This window comes from Phaenicophaeus curvirostris, chromosome 3 (genome assembly GCF_032191515.1).
Source record: "Phaenicophaeus curvirostris isolate KB17595 chromosome 3, BPBGC_Pcur_1.0, whole genome shotgun sequence".
Taxonomy (NCBI): domain Eukaryota; kingdom Metazoa; phylum Chordata; class Aves; order Cuculiformes; family Cuculidae; genus Phaenicophaeus; species Phaenicophaeus curvirostris.
The window spans coordinates 235,226-249,879 of record NC_091394.1 but is presented as its reverse complement, the minus strand read 5'-3'; the positions used below and the strand labels follow the sequence as shown (position 1 = coordinate 249,879).

The following is a 14,654-nucleotide window of genomic DNA, read 5'->3' as shown; positions in this document are numbered from 1 at the left end:
TCTAGGTTAAGGTAATCCCCAAATGCTAATTCCAGTTTTTTCTTTCCTTCTACCTTCAAGTACACTGAATCCCTTGAAGCAAGGTCTGTAATCTGTTCCGCACCAAGTGGCACTGATGGTTTCCTCTATCAGGTATTGATTCTGTTGTGCTACAGCAGCTTCAAGAGCTCTAAACTGAGCTCCAATTCACTGCAGCAATGTAACGGTTTCAGCTCTTCCTAAGGTTGCCATTATAGCTTAAGCTCTGCTACCATGTCCATCTTGGCAGTCTCAGAGCAAAGTCTCACACAGGCTGCTAGGCATTGACATTTATAATGGGACAACTCCTTTTTTATTTAGACGTTCTTATTACAAACTTATTCTCATAGCTGTCAAACACTAAAGAAATTTTAGTGAAAGATAACCTGAAAGCAGTCTCGATCCTGGCCTCTTATCAACAGTCTTAAATGCTGGGTTACAGACGGAGAGTCATTTCTTAGAGTTAACTTCTGCTGGCTGAAAAACAGGAATTTTAGTTATATTCTACAGGAAACCAATGGTGAATCAAAGCTAACTTGCAGGAGGCAGAAATAATAAATAGGTAGCAGCATACAGGGAAGAGAAAGCGATTCCCAAACACCAAACAGCCAAAAATACTACGTTAGAAATACACTGTCTTAACAAAACAGAAAAACTGGAATATAGCTGTCAGAAATGTGTCTCAGCTACAAACGTGGATCATTTCTAAACAAGGAACGTTATCAGATTACTGAAAAAGTTCAGTATCAAAACAACACCGGATAAGTCCCTGAAGTAATACTTACTAAAAGTCCAGAGATGTGCAAAACTTGCTGCCTTTGTAAAGGCTGCAAAGTACATCTAGACAATTATGAAGAGTTTCACTGAATTATGAAATACTGCAGCTGTAAACTTGAGAGTAAAAAGTTCAGACAAGAACTAGTTTGAGGGATAAAGTAATCATTATTAGGGATGCAACGGATTCTCCATCACTAGAAATCTGGCATCAGAATGCATTCAAATTCAAATAAATTAGTTCAGGGAAGTTTAACAGCCTGTGCTATTCCAATGGTAAAATTACATCACCAGACTGGAGTCTTCCAGTCTTAATGGATGAATTCGAGAAAAAAGAGCAGAGAGATTTATTTCTAGCAAGAGATGGGTATCAAAAGGACCAAACAGAATCTCCCCATCAACTTGCTTTGAAAGCTTTTCCTGCTACATTTTTTACTTGCATAACACACCAATCTTACAGTATAAGCTGTTAATTTAATGACAATTGAAGAGTCTTGAAGAATACAACAAACTCAAACGAGATCACAGTTTGTTTTCAAAAAATTCTCGCACCAAAAAAAAAATAATTAGAATATACTGCTTCTTTCACTTGAGTCACAAACAGCTTGGTTTATCACTTGTGGATTATTAACATGAACAGAGACAGTAAGGAAGTTTTACTTCAGGTAAGTGCAATATAAAATACTTAACGTGATATTCTATACAAACAGTTGCCAAGCTTATACTTACACTGATGCTCCAAGTGTTACTCCTCCCCAGGCAATGAACTGCTTGTTGGAGAGAATGGGTGGGATGTCTGAGCAGGCAGGAGCTGTAGACACAGGTCTGTTCTCAGATTCCACCTCACCTTTTATTGCCACTTCATACTGAGGCCCAGATGGCAGCACAAGAATTTTCAAAGTACTTTAAAAACAAATATATAAAGTTAGAACCCATCACAGAACAAGATTAGTTGAAGAAAACAAAAGATAAATGAAAAGAAAATTACAAACAGGCCTTTTTAAACTACCTTCTTAAAAGGAAAAACACAAATACTTTTTTTTTAAGGCTTTAGGCATAGCAAAATTTATATACTTTGGGTTGTAAATAGACACGTCACATGTACTCCAAGCATCTTCTTAAGTATTTAATCTGGAAATGGTTCCAATAAATAGCTTGGAAATCATAGCTAGGCAAATTATTTTTCGCCCACGCTAGCTTCTGATTATTTTGATAAGAGTGATTTTGGAGAGAAACAAAGCCTGGCTGTCTCTATACACATTAAAAAGATGCCTAGTGAAATATCTGGGAAACTTCAATGAAGTTTGACAAGCGTGAGATACCCATAAGTGTCAAAACGAAACTGAGTCATGTTATAACAGCAGCTTTCCAAGGCACAAACCCAAGATTTTTTTTCTGCACTTTGTTTCCTGGGACTGCTGTGAGAAAGAACTCCAGGCACACAAGCAGGGAATAAGGCCAACTACAGCTGACTTTTCATGATACCCTAGAGGACACATGCACAGTGCAGATGACTACAACCTTCTTCAGGCAGAGCAGAGAAAGAGATGAATGAGAGCATCAGGAGAATCAAATAATGAAATGTAAAGAAATGTGCTAATACTGAATAGCAAAGCAAAGAAAAACAGTTAAACTAGACACACACAAATAAAACAAACCGAAGAGGAACTAGGAAAAAGAAAGTGCTGCCTAATTATGTGGAACAGAAACCAAAAGAGAAATAAAACAAAAGGCTGAAGTATATAGGGACAGGAGTGGAGACTGAAAGTATCTAAATAACAATACAGGGAATGAGAAAAAAATAATCAGAAAACAAGATACATAAAAAATAGAAAAAAGGCATGGGACAGGAAGGAAATCAAGCTTTTAAAGAACAGGGTAAAGTATTTGCTATAGCACAGACTCACTCATAGCCAGAAATGCAACTCAAGAACCTCTGCTGCAGCTGCCATTGAATTACTGTGATGCCTACAGACAGAGGTTTGTTACTCTGGTTAGTTTTTAGTCTTCTGGCAGCGTGGCAAGTGGACTGCAAAGTTTCCAACCCTATTGAGTACCTTGAGCCTGTAAATCCAAGCAGTTATGCATAAAGCCACAGGAAACCAAAGACTTTGCTCGCCTATCCATTAGCACCATACTGTCATTAGCACAGAACACACTGTTTAATTTAAGGCACTGCATAGGCTCAGTTAAGCCAGAGAGTGAAGCTGAACATCTTTCGGACAGATTGCCATGTCCACTCTTGCTTTATTATAGCAGAAACTGGAAAACGTGTAACAAAGGAAAAGTTGCTTTGGAGAAACAAGTCTGACCCAAAAAATTCTTACATGGCATGAGAATGGTCAAGTGAACCAATCTTCTCTATTTCACAGAATGAAGATAAATAGGTGCCAATGTGCGAAAATAGGAACACTTATGTTTGCAAATGGAACGTGTATGTTAGCACTGTAGAGGATTTACAGCTGAATTTTTATTTGATTATGGCAGTCAAAAATCAACAAATATTTTTGATCCTAATCCATGCTTGAATTTTTTCATACGTAAAATAGAAATGTTACCCTTGTCTCAGCGGAGTTGAGAAGAAGGACGCAACTGAAGGGGCTGCTCAAAGTAAGCATTTTAAAGCTTTGATGTACTTTAGAAACAACGGGCTTCAGAAACTTAATCCATTTATTTACACTAAAAAAGTCTCAGGACATCTCTTGATGGGAAATACTAGCTACTCATTAAGCTACATACAACAAAACAGGCAGGAAATCTATGGAAGAGGTGAAACCCTAGCAAAAATCTACTTTGTAACCAATGTGAACTCTCTGGAAAGCTACTGAAGTCAAAGTTTCCCTTGTGGGTAAAACTTCCAATTCCTTCACTACCTTAAGGCTTAAAGTAACTCTGCTTCAAACAGGCAGCATAGAGTCAGTTGTGTTACCTTGCTGCAGCCGTTATGTTTTTTGGAAAGAACAGTACAGTCACTTCTCGTTCTTCTCCAGGAAGAAGGAAAAGATCCTCAGGTTCAACAGTAAAGCAGCTGCCTTGATTTGATGTCTGAAAGGGGTCAAGGGGAAAAGAAAGGGCCGGTTGTTTATTTTAAGGCAATAAACATTTATACAATATACAATACATTCTGATTGTGCCTCTGCTGCACATACAATTCAGGCAATTCAAATGTACCTGGCACCTTCAGAACCTTCCTGTACTAGTTAAACTCTTCTGAAAAGTAAAAAAACATAGTACAAATACTCCTAGAAGAGGCAGCTTAAGACATCAACTGGGTATACAATGCTGAAGGGGCCACAAAGAGACTTGAAGAAGTGCAGCACAGCACTGGTACATTACTAGTGACATGACACCAGCGCCAATGGTGGTATGATGAATGACATCAACCAGGACTGTATAACATCACATTAATGTGGCATTTGTGACACTAACCATGCATTCTATTTGCATGGCCTGGGCCCAACTGCTCCTTCCACTGTCTTTGAAATGCTAGTTTCATATGTGCATAGTTACCTTCAATTTGGGACCTTACTTTCCGTGGATTCTCAGGAGATCACATGTCTGAAAAGAACTTGCTTCCTACTTGAATTGGCAAGATGCCCACTGAAAATTAATGCAGCTTTACTAGACAATAAGGATGTTTCCCAACGCTGACATTCCTTGTTGATCTAAATGGGCTTTACTCCACTAGCTAATTAATACCTGTCACGCAGTATACGATTCACTACTTTCACTTATTTGTTATACGCTTTTTAAAATCTACTTGTTAAAAATCAAAAAAAGGATGTTTGTTAAAACAAATATAACCAAAGCCGAGCAACAAACCCCCACTGGCTATCTCCAATAGCATGAGCTCACCTCTTGGCTACCTTTCATTGTCTTTATAGAATCATACAATAGTTTGGGCTGGAAGGGACACTTACAGCCTGGTCCAACCCCTCTGCAACAAGCAGGGACATCTTCAACTACATCAAGTTGCTAAAAGCCCCACCCAACCTGACCTTGAAAGTTTCCAGGGATGCGGGATCTACCACCTCTCTGGCCAACGTGGGCCAGTGTCTCACGACCCTCAGCATAAAAGAATCTCTTCCTTATATTTAGTATATATCTACCCTCTTTTAGTTTAAAAGCCATTACTCCTTGTCCTATCATTGCAGGTCCTGCTAAAAAAGCTTGTCCTCATCTTTCTTATAGGCCCCTTTTAAGTACTGAAAGGCTGCTATAAGGTCTCCTTGGAATCTTCTCTCCTCCAAGCCGAAGAACCACAACTCTCAGCTTTCCTCACAGGAGAATGTGTTCCATCCCTCTGATCATTTTTGTGACCCTCCTCTGGACCCACTGCAACAGCTCCATGTCTTTCCTGTGCTAAGAGCTCCAGAACTGAACACAGTACTCGAGGTGGGGTCTCACCAGAGCAGAGTAGAGGGGCAGAATCACCTCATCCACCGGCTGGCTATGCTTCTCTTGATGCAACCCAGGATTTGGTTGGCTTTCTGGGCTGCAAGTGCACATTGCTGGCTCATGTCCAGCTTTCCATTCACCATTACCTCAAGTCCTTCTGGCAGGGCTACTCTCCGGTCTGTACTTGATGTCAAGGGCTGCCCTCAACCCAAGTGCAGGATCTTGCACTTGGCCTTGTTGAACCTCATGAGGTTCACAAAGGCACATTTCTTGAGCTTGCCCAGGTCAGTCCAGATGGCACTCTGCCCCCTAAGGCCTGTCAACATCACCACTCAGCTTGGGGTCATCTGCAAGCTTGCTGAGGGTAGTGCACTCAATCTCACTATGTAATTGATTAAACAGTACTGCTGCCAGAACAAACCCATGAAGGACACCACTTGTCGTGGATCTCCATCTGAACATCAAACCACTGACCCCTGCTCTCTGGAACATCCAACTCCTCATGGACCAAACAGTCCACCCATTAAAACCCTATCTCTCCAATTTAGAGAAGGATGTTGTTGGGGACTATGCCAAAGGCCTTACAGAAGTCCAGATAGATGACATCCATATCTCTTTCCTTGTCCACTGAGGTGGTCAACTCCATCACAGAAGACCACCTGGTTGGTCAGGTAGAACTTGCCCTGGGCAAAGCCGTGCTGGCTGTCACAAATCACCTCCCTGTCCCTCCATGTGCCTTAGCACAGATTCTAGGAGGATCTGTTCCATGATCTTCGCAGGCACAGAGGTAAGGCTGACAGGTAGGTAGTTCCCAGGGTCATCCTTTCTACCCTTTTTCAAAAGGGGTGTTACATTTCCCTTTTGCCAGTCACCAGGGACTTCACCTGAATGCCACAACTTTTCAAATAGTGTGGAGAGTGGCTTGGCAACCACATCAGCCTTAGGACTCTGGGACACATGTTGTCCAGTCTCCTAGACTTAGGTATATTTAGGTCCTTCAGGTGGTCACAAACCTGATCTTCTCTTACAGCGGGAGGGACTTTGCTTCCCCAACCCCTGCCTTGCAGTTGGATCCACTCAATGGTGGGGAAGAGAGGCTACCAGTGAAGACTGAGGCAAAAAAGTTTTTGACTACCTCAGCCTCCTCCTCATCTGTTGTTACCAGTTTGCCAGTCGTGTTCATTGGGGGAGTACACTTCCTCTGACCTTCCCTTTCTGGGTGACCTACCCTTATTAATCTCTGCATCCCTTGCAAAGCTCAGCTCCAGTCATAGAATCATAGAATCATAGAATCACCAGGCTGGACACGACCCACTGGATTATCGAGTCCAACCATTTCCACCAATCTCTAAACCATGCCCCTCACTACCTCATCCATCCGCATCTTAAATACCTCCAGGGAAGGCGAGTTAACCACCTCCCTGGGCAGACCATTCCATTGCCTAATGACCCCTTCAGTGAAGAATTTTTTCCTTACGTCCAGCCTGAACCTCCCCTGGTGGAGCTTGAGGCCATTCCCTCTCGTCCTGTCCCCTGACACTTGGGAGAAGAGCCCAGCTCCCTCCTCTCCACAACCACCTTTCAGGTAGTTGTAGAGAGCAATAAGGTCTCCCCTCAGCCTCCTCTTCTCCAGGCTAAACAACCCAAGCTCTCTCAGTTGCTCCTCGTAAGACTTGTTCTCCAGCCCCTTCCCCAGCTTTGTTGCTCTTCTCTGGACTCGCTCCAGAGCCTCAACATCCCTCTTGTGGTGAGGGGCCCAGAACTGAACACAGTATTCGAGGTGCGGTCTCACCAGTACAGAGTACAGAGGGAGTACAGTCAAGCCTTGACCTTCCTGATGCCACCCCTACACAACAGGCAGCGTCCCGATACTCTTCCCAGAATATCTGTTCCTGCTTCCACTACCTGTGCACTTCCTTCTTACCCTTTAGTTTGACCAGCAGGTCTTGACTCAGCCATGCCAGTCTCTTGCCTTCCTTCCCTCAACAGGCTGAGAGCTCCCACTAGCACCCCCTCCCTCCAACCCTGGTGTGTAACCTCAGTTTGTCACCAGGGAGCCTGATATTATTCTCCTCCCACTTCAAGTCTATTTCAAAGCTCTGTCCATAAGCCCTGATAGCTTGTAAGCAAAGACCCTCTTCCCCCTCTGAGAAAGGCAAATCTCATCTGATATCAGCAGGCCTGGTGCCACGTAGGCCATCCCAAAACTGTGGTGCTGATACTAGCCACAGAGCCGAGTATTAACAGACTAGTTCCATTTGTTTCTTCCACTGCTGCTGCCTGCAGCTGGAAGGAGAGAGTTAAAAACAACCTGTGCTCCAGATTCCCTACGTAAAGTTGTAAACTTTTTGTCAAACCATGTAGTTAAGCCAGGATCCCAAGGCTTGGCTCTAGACTGAAACCAGCATCAACAGCACAGAACTCATGATTCCAAGAAAGAGGCCAACCTACCTTAATTTTCAAATGTACATCAATGTTGCCAGCATTTTTTAACGGCAGTTGCTGTTTGGCTGTTGAACCCACACTAGTAGACATATATATTGTCTAGAACAAAGAAACGCATACATTTTTATGTATATACACATAAATAACAAAATCAAACATTCCAAAAGAAGCAGGCAAGGAGAGGCAAACTATTATTCAACCACACTTTGTAAACACATGCAAACCTGCAAGTCCTTTGGAGCGTGTATCCTTGCTGTTCCAGCTCTTGCTCGGAGAGGAATACTTGTAATTACACTGCTAGGTCCTGCACTATCCACTTCCACATCAATTCTTGCCAAGTATTCATCTGCTGGACCCAAGAGATCTAGGAACAGTAACATGAGTTAAAAAAGTAAGCAAGTCTGCCAGCAGTAAAGGCTATTCCTTCAGATGCATGTCTCACTTCAGCTACTGTCCAATCTTAACATATTGATGTTGTAGCAATAATAACAGAAACTCTGCCTGTGAGGCTGACAACACTTTCTTCTAAAAAAAGTTTCATTTAAGATTTTTACCTTTCTGTCAAATGTAGCTGAAACTGCCCCTAAAGCAAAATTTAAAAAAAAGACATACCAGCCAGGCTAGTTGACATATGCACTGCTTCCTACTCAAGGAGCCAGAAAAACTCAGAGGTTTCTTCAAATTTCTTATCTATATTGCAACCAGCACAATGTTTTCTTAAGTGATGATTTAATATTCACAGCAAAAGGAGTAAAGCAAATTTTACAATCTTGCAGTAGATAACTGCTTTGTACAGCTTGATACGTTAGTACAAATACCTCTGTTAACATCTGAAAGATTAAGACATGGAAGTTTTTCACCTCCTTCAGTTACTAAAACTGGATGCCATACCTGAAATATTAGGGCACAAACCAAGGATGGAACATTTCATTTCAAATTTGCAGCCCGTTCCTGTAGTTTTAATGCATTCATACAGTAAAAGTCAAATTTCCTTTAGGTGAAATAAAAATTAAATTGCTATACCTGAAGAAGAAATCTGTTTCTTAGGTGCATGGAACAGAACCCAAACAGTTAAAGCTTCAGGATCCTGAAAAATAAATTGGTTAACTCATCTGGGGCACGGGAAGAATTACTGAAGAGAAAACCAAAACCAGCAACAAAACTCTATTGCTCATATAGGAAGACTCCCCAAAAATCACTGCTGTCAACCCACATATCCAGAACTGTAATTTCATACAGCAAAGAAGAGAAAGAATCAGTCAAGTACAAACTACTCACTTGCCCATCATAGCTTGCGTGTATCACATGATTTATAACTGATGGAGCTGCTATCTGAGAAACAGCATCCACCTGAAGTGATCGTTCACTGGGAGGATTAACTGGTTCCTTGGAAAACGTAAAGCAACGCCAAGCTACTGCATTCTGTAAAGAAATGAAGTATTATAAGCATTAAATCTCTTCTTGTCTCTAAGAATAATGCTGACAAACACAAGGCCACAATCTGAACAATATAAGTAGCTTGGAAAAAGCAATTAAAGATAAGCCAGCTATTTGATCCAGTAAGCAACAGTCAAGCAAATCCTCTAAAAATAGTCATTAAACCTTCTGCAGTAAAAGGGGACAAAGTTGGAACTGGTTAGTTTATGCCTTAAAGAAGTCTGGCTGTCAAGATCAAACCTCACTAGTCACCAAGATGACCCGATTCAGATTAAGGTTTCCCCTCACATACAGAAACAAGACCAGCTCTTCCCACAGCACAAAACAGGGGCCAGCCTAGCCAAAAATCAGAAATCTGCACTGCCACAAAGATGCAGAGAAGCATACTGGAGCCTGTAATATAGGCTTGTTACTATCCAGTGGGAGAAAAAGTGGATAGAGTGAAAAGCCCTGCTCTTGCTCCTGCAGGGGAAAAGAAAGTATATGTTAAACTTGCTGCAAAGCAAGTTTAGCTGCTTGTTTGAATAGTCATCTGTTCCACTTAAATAGGAGAACATGTCTCCAGCTTCTCAGAGGGAAGAATTAGGCAACACAACCCTTTTGGTATCTGCTACTCTGGGCTCTCAGTCAGGCAACACAGAAACAGCAGCCCATGACTGGGCTGTAAAAAAAACCAACCAAACAAACAAACAAAAAAAACCCAAAAAACAAGTCACTAAACAAAACCCTACACCTATCCCAGAATTAAAGATTTCCTGGGAGTCTTGCAGCTAGGGTCTAGGGTAGGTTTCTTCATGACATATAAGAGTGTTTTGGCATTAAAATTCAATATCACAAACCCCCAACTTTCACATACAGGAAGTTTACTGTACTTACAGCATTAATTATAAGTCTAACTGGCACGAAAGCATGGGTTTTATTGATAAGTTTTAGTGGAAGAGCCTTCCAGCTGCCAGAAGTCAAGTCGCCAAAATCCAGATAATCGCTTTTTCCGGTTTCCACCTGGGTTTAAAGCAAAGCAGAACTTACAAGGAGGGAAAACCTCCAAAACACACTAACGTACAAAAGGGAAAGTAAGGCTGTTATTCACCTATTTTACGCTCTTAATGCTATACCTGCATAAAATACACACCTCCAAGAAACATGTTTCCTTTTACACACAAAGAGCTAACTCCCATGTGTTTTGCCTCAATCAACAAAGCTAATCTTATTGCAATATTTACCCATAGAAACTCAGTATACAATAAAATTATTCTGGCTAATTTAAAATTAAAATGATCTACTATTATTGCTAGCAATTAAGAAATGTCAGGTTAGAGAATTAAAATGCCATTTTAGCCAGTTAAAAGTTAAGAAAAAACTAATTTAATTTTTTGTTAGCATAAAAACACTCAACTGTCTTGAACTGCAGCAAAATAAAGCTTTTGTTCAGTACTTTTTCCTGTCTCGGGAATACAACAGGACATGGAGAGATATAGTAGAGCACGTAATCTTAATTTAAATATGAAGCAAGTTCGAATGAATTACACCATGAAAAACAAAGAATGACGGATTTTGTCAAACTACATATTAAAAAAAAATCATTAAAAATTAAAATTCATGGAAGAAGTATAAAAAACGATATATATATACACACACACACATAGATATCTCCCTTCCTATGTATTCAACTAGAATACTATTCCTTTAAAAAACAGACAGATCAAAGCAGGGTAACAAACCACCTTAAAATGGAAAAAAATTGTTAGCTGTAATTAATGACTGAAAATTTGATCAGCGACATCACAGACTCATGCAATCTGCTCAGTCATCTCCAAGAATACCATCAAGCCCATTTCTGCCAGTCCACACTCTTAAATTTGGGACTACGTAAAGCAAGATTTAATTCTTAACACTATCTCCCACTTGGTTGTTCTTCACAATAAGATACAAGAACAAAGCACTTCATACATCCACTTTTAACTTTTAATTAGTCCAAAATAAGAAAATAATCCCTACATTCATAAATAAGCTGAAAGGAATACAAAATCAGGACAAGACCTATACGATGTAAAAAAAAAAAAACCACAATGAAACCTTTACTACTGGAAATAAATGCTTTTTGTTACATTTAAATGCCCAGTGGCATTAACAGCAGATAAACATCTAATGCTCTGTAAGTAAGATTCTGTCCATTCTTTTAATAATGAAAAAGCAAAACCTTTTAATTCATTCTTTTCAGACAGTGCCATAATAATTCTTCATTTCCAGCTTGGTGCTTTCCACAACTAAAACATCCTAGATAGTTAGGCAAGCTTCTCAAATGTTTTCCTATATTCCCTCCCCATTCCAAACATTAGAAATTCCCAGTTCCTGTGAGGAACAACCTTGCATTCCTATTCTTTCCCGTTCATTGAACTATTCATAGAATTCCAAAAACTAAAAAAAACCCCACCACCACCACAAAAAACAGCCACTTACTTCTAAATTAGGATTTTCAGCAACTGCTGTCAGAACTACTCTACTTGCCAAAGCTTCCGCCTGAACAATTGTCTCGTCATCTGCAGACACTGGCCAAGATGAAACGTTGAGAATACACTGAAAGATCCCCGAATGGCAGGGTAGGAAAAGTATTTTCAGATCATTGGTAGAATAGGGTCCTACAATGGTTTTGTTCTTGAAAACCAGACAGTGATATTTCACAGGATCCACCTGAAAAACAAAATCTCTTGTCATTTTCAGCAGGCCTCTCATCAGAGGACAGCTTCTTTCAGAACACCACATTTATCTGGCATCACTGGTCAACACAGAGGTTTTGCATATGTTTTTGCTTAATACTGATTATTGCATCTACATATTCCCATCCCTCTTCCATCTCACTGAACTGTAGGCACCTTCTTTTAATTTAAGGTGTTAGATGTATCAGCCTGAAAGTTGTTGGGGCTTCCTTCCAGCATCTAGTGGAAGATTAACACATCTATACTTGAAATAGAATTCATAAATAAACCCCTGATTTTTGAGAAAAGGACAGCAGCAAAGCAAATAAAGCCAATTCTAATTTGTGGGTTTTGCCATCAAAGACGGGAGGAAGAGACATGGTTGAAGAGCAATGAAAAGGTCAGTGATGGAGGTCATCAGTAAATTCTAGTGCAGTATGTTGTGAGCATATTCATAGACAACCTTATGAAAGAAGCAACAAACTGCAAGCTGTAGTTAGTGTATCTCAGCGTCAACTTGACTGAAAAATGCTTTTTAATTATATCATGCAGCAAACGAATTAAACCTCACGTATATTTATTCACTGAAACAATTGTAAATGGGACTGTCAACAGTAAAATCACTTCATAGAAAAAGTCACCTCCTGGTACAACAACATCTTGGGTTTGAAGAGCTGGTAAGAGCCTATGATGCCAACTGACTCTCCTATATGCGTATGTATACACAAACACAGAATTGTGGTTTGGTGGTTTTTAAAGAGGAAACATTCAGAGAAAACAAGAGCATGAGTAGAAGACACACACTTCTGGAAAGACACAGGCTACATCTGCTGGAAAAATATACCTAAGGAGAGATATGATGAGGAATTATAAGACTTAAACAGTCATATATCAAATGAATCACTGTCCATTATTTCTCAGAAATAAGGACCATCAAACAAAAAAAAGCAAGAACCAGATGAAAGAAAAAGGAAAAAAGCAGTAGTGCCTAGAATCCACAAGTGAACTGAACTGTGGACAACACCACACAATTTTAAAAGATTACCTAATCAAAGAGCAGTCCACTGAAAACTATTAAGAACAGAAATAACACCTAACTCAAAAGTTCCCAAGCATCACACTGCCAGAAGCTGAGAGTATACTATGCTTGTTCTGTTGTTATTCTTCCCTACCAAAAGTATTCATCAGTAAGGAAATTAAAGGTCCATCAGCGTAATTTAATCTAACTTGTTCTCATGCCCTTGGAATTATCACTATGACAACAGGAATAGACAGAATTCAACAAAAATGAAGTCAAAGATGGCCCATCTGTGGCCTACAATCTACAGAAAACCCACAGAACCAATCTAGCTTGAAGACTGCTCCAAATAACTCTCATTCTCTGTCACGCAAGATCTCCTGATTTCAAGGAAAATGGGGGCAAACTGCACAAGTAGTTTTAGCAGTTACAGTCTTCGGCATGGATGCTTTCTTTTCTAGGGTTGACTTTTCTTGCTTACAAAGGTGGGAATAAATAAGCAGTAACTTCTAACCTACCAGACTTTAAACGCACAGAACAATTCCACATGTCGATCCCCTCACATGCCATTTACCTCTCTATGCTTGTCGGAGTAAGTCAGGTGGCCTGGCTGAAATCAGTAGCACTGCTTTTGTGCATGTTAACTATAAAATGGAAAAATGTTACAAGTCTGTACAAAGGGCTTCAACTTAATATATGACATCTGGTAAGATTATCTCCATAGCTTTAAGGGACCAGAGGGACCTGGACAGGCTGGAGAAGTGGGCCTGTGCAAACCTCATGATGTTCAACAAGGCCAAGTGCAAGGTCTTATATTTGGGTCAGGGTAATCCCCGATTTCAATACAGGATGGAGAATGATGTGATTGAGAGCTGCCCTGCAGAGAAAGACGTGGGGGTGCTGGTCGATGAGAAGCTCAATATGAGCCAGCAATGTGCGCTTGCAGCCCAGAAGACCAACCATATCCTGGGCTGCATCAAAAGAAGTGTGGCCAACAGGGAGAGGGAGGTGATTCTGCCCCTCTGTTCCTCTCCTGTGAGCCTCATCTGGAGTCCTGTGTCCAGTTCTGGAACCCTCAGCATAAGAAGGATACAGAACTGTTGAAACTGGTCCAGAGGAAGGCTACAAAGATGATCTGAGGGCTGGAGCACCTCCCACACGAGGACAAGCTGAGAAAGTTGGGCTTGTTCAGCCTGGAGAAGAGAAGGCTCGGAGGAGATCTTATAGGAACCTTCCAGCACCTGAAAGGAGCTTAAAAGAAAGCTGGGGAGGGACTGTTCACAAAGGCTTGTAGTGATAGGTCTAGGGGCAATGGCTATAAACTGGATAGGGGCAGATTTAGACTAGACATTGAGAAGAATTTCTTCACTGTGAGAGTGGTGAGGCACTGGCACAGGCTGCCCGCGGAAATTGTGGATACCTGGAGGTGTTCAAGGCCAAGTTGGATGGGGCCTTGGGCAGCCTCATCTAGTGGGACGTGTCCCTGACCATGGCAGGGGGGTTGGAACTAAGTGATCTTTAAGATCTCTTCCAACTCAATCTATTCTATGATTCTATGATTAAAAAAAAACTCTTACCTTTTCCCCATTGACTGAAACACTGAGTATTCCAATGCTGACCTGCAACCACCGTTCAGTTGGATTAAAAATACTAAGAACTGCCTGTGATGCAATTCCCACACAACAGGCATTAGGGAACTTCAATTCTTCTGGTACTTTTACATGTCCTTGGGAAGAAAACGTACTTCTGTTAGTTCCAAATATCCAGAAGCAAGTCTGTATTCAGGCTGCCATCATGTCAAGTTTATAAATTCATTTGACAAATGCTGCCTTGTGACAAGGAAATGTTTGACTCCTACAGTTTTTGTA

General features: G+C 40.9%; 1 protein-coding gene across 1 annotated transcript in view; it reads right to left on the bottom strand.

The window, feature by feature from the left end:
- Positions 1-14,654, bottom strand: part of CEP192 (centrosomal protein 192) — a 72,504-nt gene that overhangs the window by 28,465 nt on the left and 29,385 nt on the right. Inside the window, exons 19-28 of the mRNA XM_069853247.1 lie at positions 14,364-14,512; positions 11,533-11,763; positions 9,949-10,074; positions 8,914-9,057; positions 8,659-8,722; positions 7,860-7,999; positions 7,642-7,734; positions 3,722-3,837; positions 1,522-1,695; positions 405-495 (exon numbers count right to left, since the gene is read on the bottom strand). Of these exons, the coding sequence (XP_069709348.1) occupies positions 405-495; positions 1,522-1,695; positions 3,722-3,837; positions 7,642-7,734; positions 7,860-7,999; positions 8,659-8,722; positions 8,914-9,057; positions 9,949-10,074; positions 11,533-11,763; positions 14,364-14,512 (1,328 nt within the window). The remainder of the gene's footprint in view (positions 1-404; positions 496-1,521; positions 1,696-3,721; positions 3,838-7,641; positions 7,735-7,859; positions 8,000-8,658; positions 8,723-8,913; positions 9,058-9,948; positions 10,075-11,532; positions 11,764-14,363; positions 14,513-14,654) is intronic.